Source organism: Asparagus officinalis, chromosome 5 (genome assembly GCF_001876935.1).
Source record: "Asparagus officinalis chromosome 5, Aspof.V1, whole genome shotgun sequence".
In the NCBI taxonomy this organism is placed as follows: Eukaryota; Viridiplantae; Streptophyta; class Magnoliopsida; order Asparagales; family Asparagaceae; genus Asparagus; species Asparagus officinalis.
In genome coordinates this window covers 86,017,338-86,018,133 of record NC_033798.1, presented here as the reverse complement: position 1 = coordinate 86,018,133, position 796 = coordinate 86,017,338, and the positions used below count along the sequence as shown (strand labels likewise).

Here is a 796-nt window from a genome sequence, read left to right as displayed (position 1 = left end):
ACTTGTGTAGAAGAGGGGTTTAGGGTAGATCTGGGTCCGTTGTTAAGGGATCTTTGGTTGAAGAAGAGAGGTGAAACGAGTCTAGATTTGGGTCTTTTATTGGGTTTAAATTTAAAAGATTTGTGGGTTTAAGTATCAGGACCGATGGGTATAACTGTCCATTCAAGAAAAAGTTAAACATAACGGAATATTCCTAAACCATTATAACCCCATCCATCAAGAGAGATTAATATCAATATATTTATGAAATTTGGTGGACTAATTTGAAAACACGAAGATTTGAGAGACTAATATCAAAATAGTGATGATATTACAAAATACCAAACGAGCCAAACAATTCTTTTTCCTTCGAGAAACAAAATAACGACAAAGCAAGGCCCATTTGGAAAAATAGAAAACGGTTGGTTGGTTTCGTTGGCTTGGCCTCATCGCCATCATCACCACCCTCTTTCTCCCACTCGCTCACGAGTTTTTTTTAATAATTATTTTCCTTGGAACCCGGACCCACGGGAATAAAAAAGTGAGAAGAAATTCGAAAGAAGAGAACGAAAACCCGGAGCCTCTTCCATCGATTGTTCCTTTCTTCCTTCGTTTCTTTCTCTCCCCTCTCTTTTCCTTTTGATCGATCCCAAGGGGGAGAGAGAGAGAGATGGAGAAGAATTAATGTAATTTGAAAGGACAATTTTGAAATATTTAGTAGGGGGATGGATTTAGATCTGGATAATATCGAGTGCGTGTCGACTTCCGATGGGGTCGACGATGAGGAGGCCCACCACCGCCACCCCTTCTCCAGCAA

The 796-nt window shown here is 40.1% G+C and overlaps 1 protein-coding gene across 1 annotated transcript in view; it reads left to right on the top strand.

The window, feature by feature from the left end:
- Positions 484-796, top strand: part of LOC109840005 (E3 ubiquitin-protein ligase SINAT5) — a 5,342-nt gene continuing 5,029 nt past the window's right edge. The window contains exon 1 of the mRNA XM_020408492.1: positions 484-796. This exon is cut by the window's right edge and continues 64 nt beyond it. Coding sequence (XP_020264081.1) covers positions 705-796 — 92 coding nt within the window. The 5' untranslated portion in view covers positions 484-704.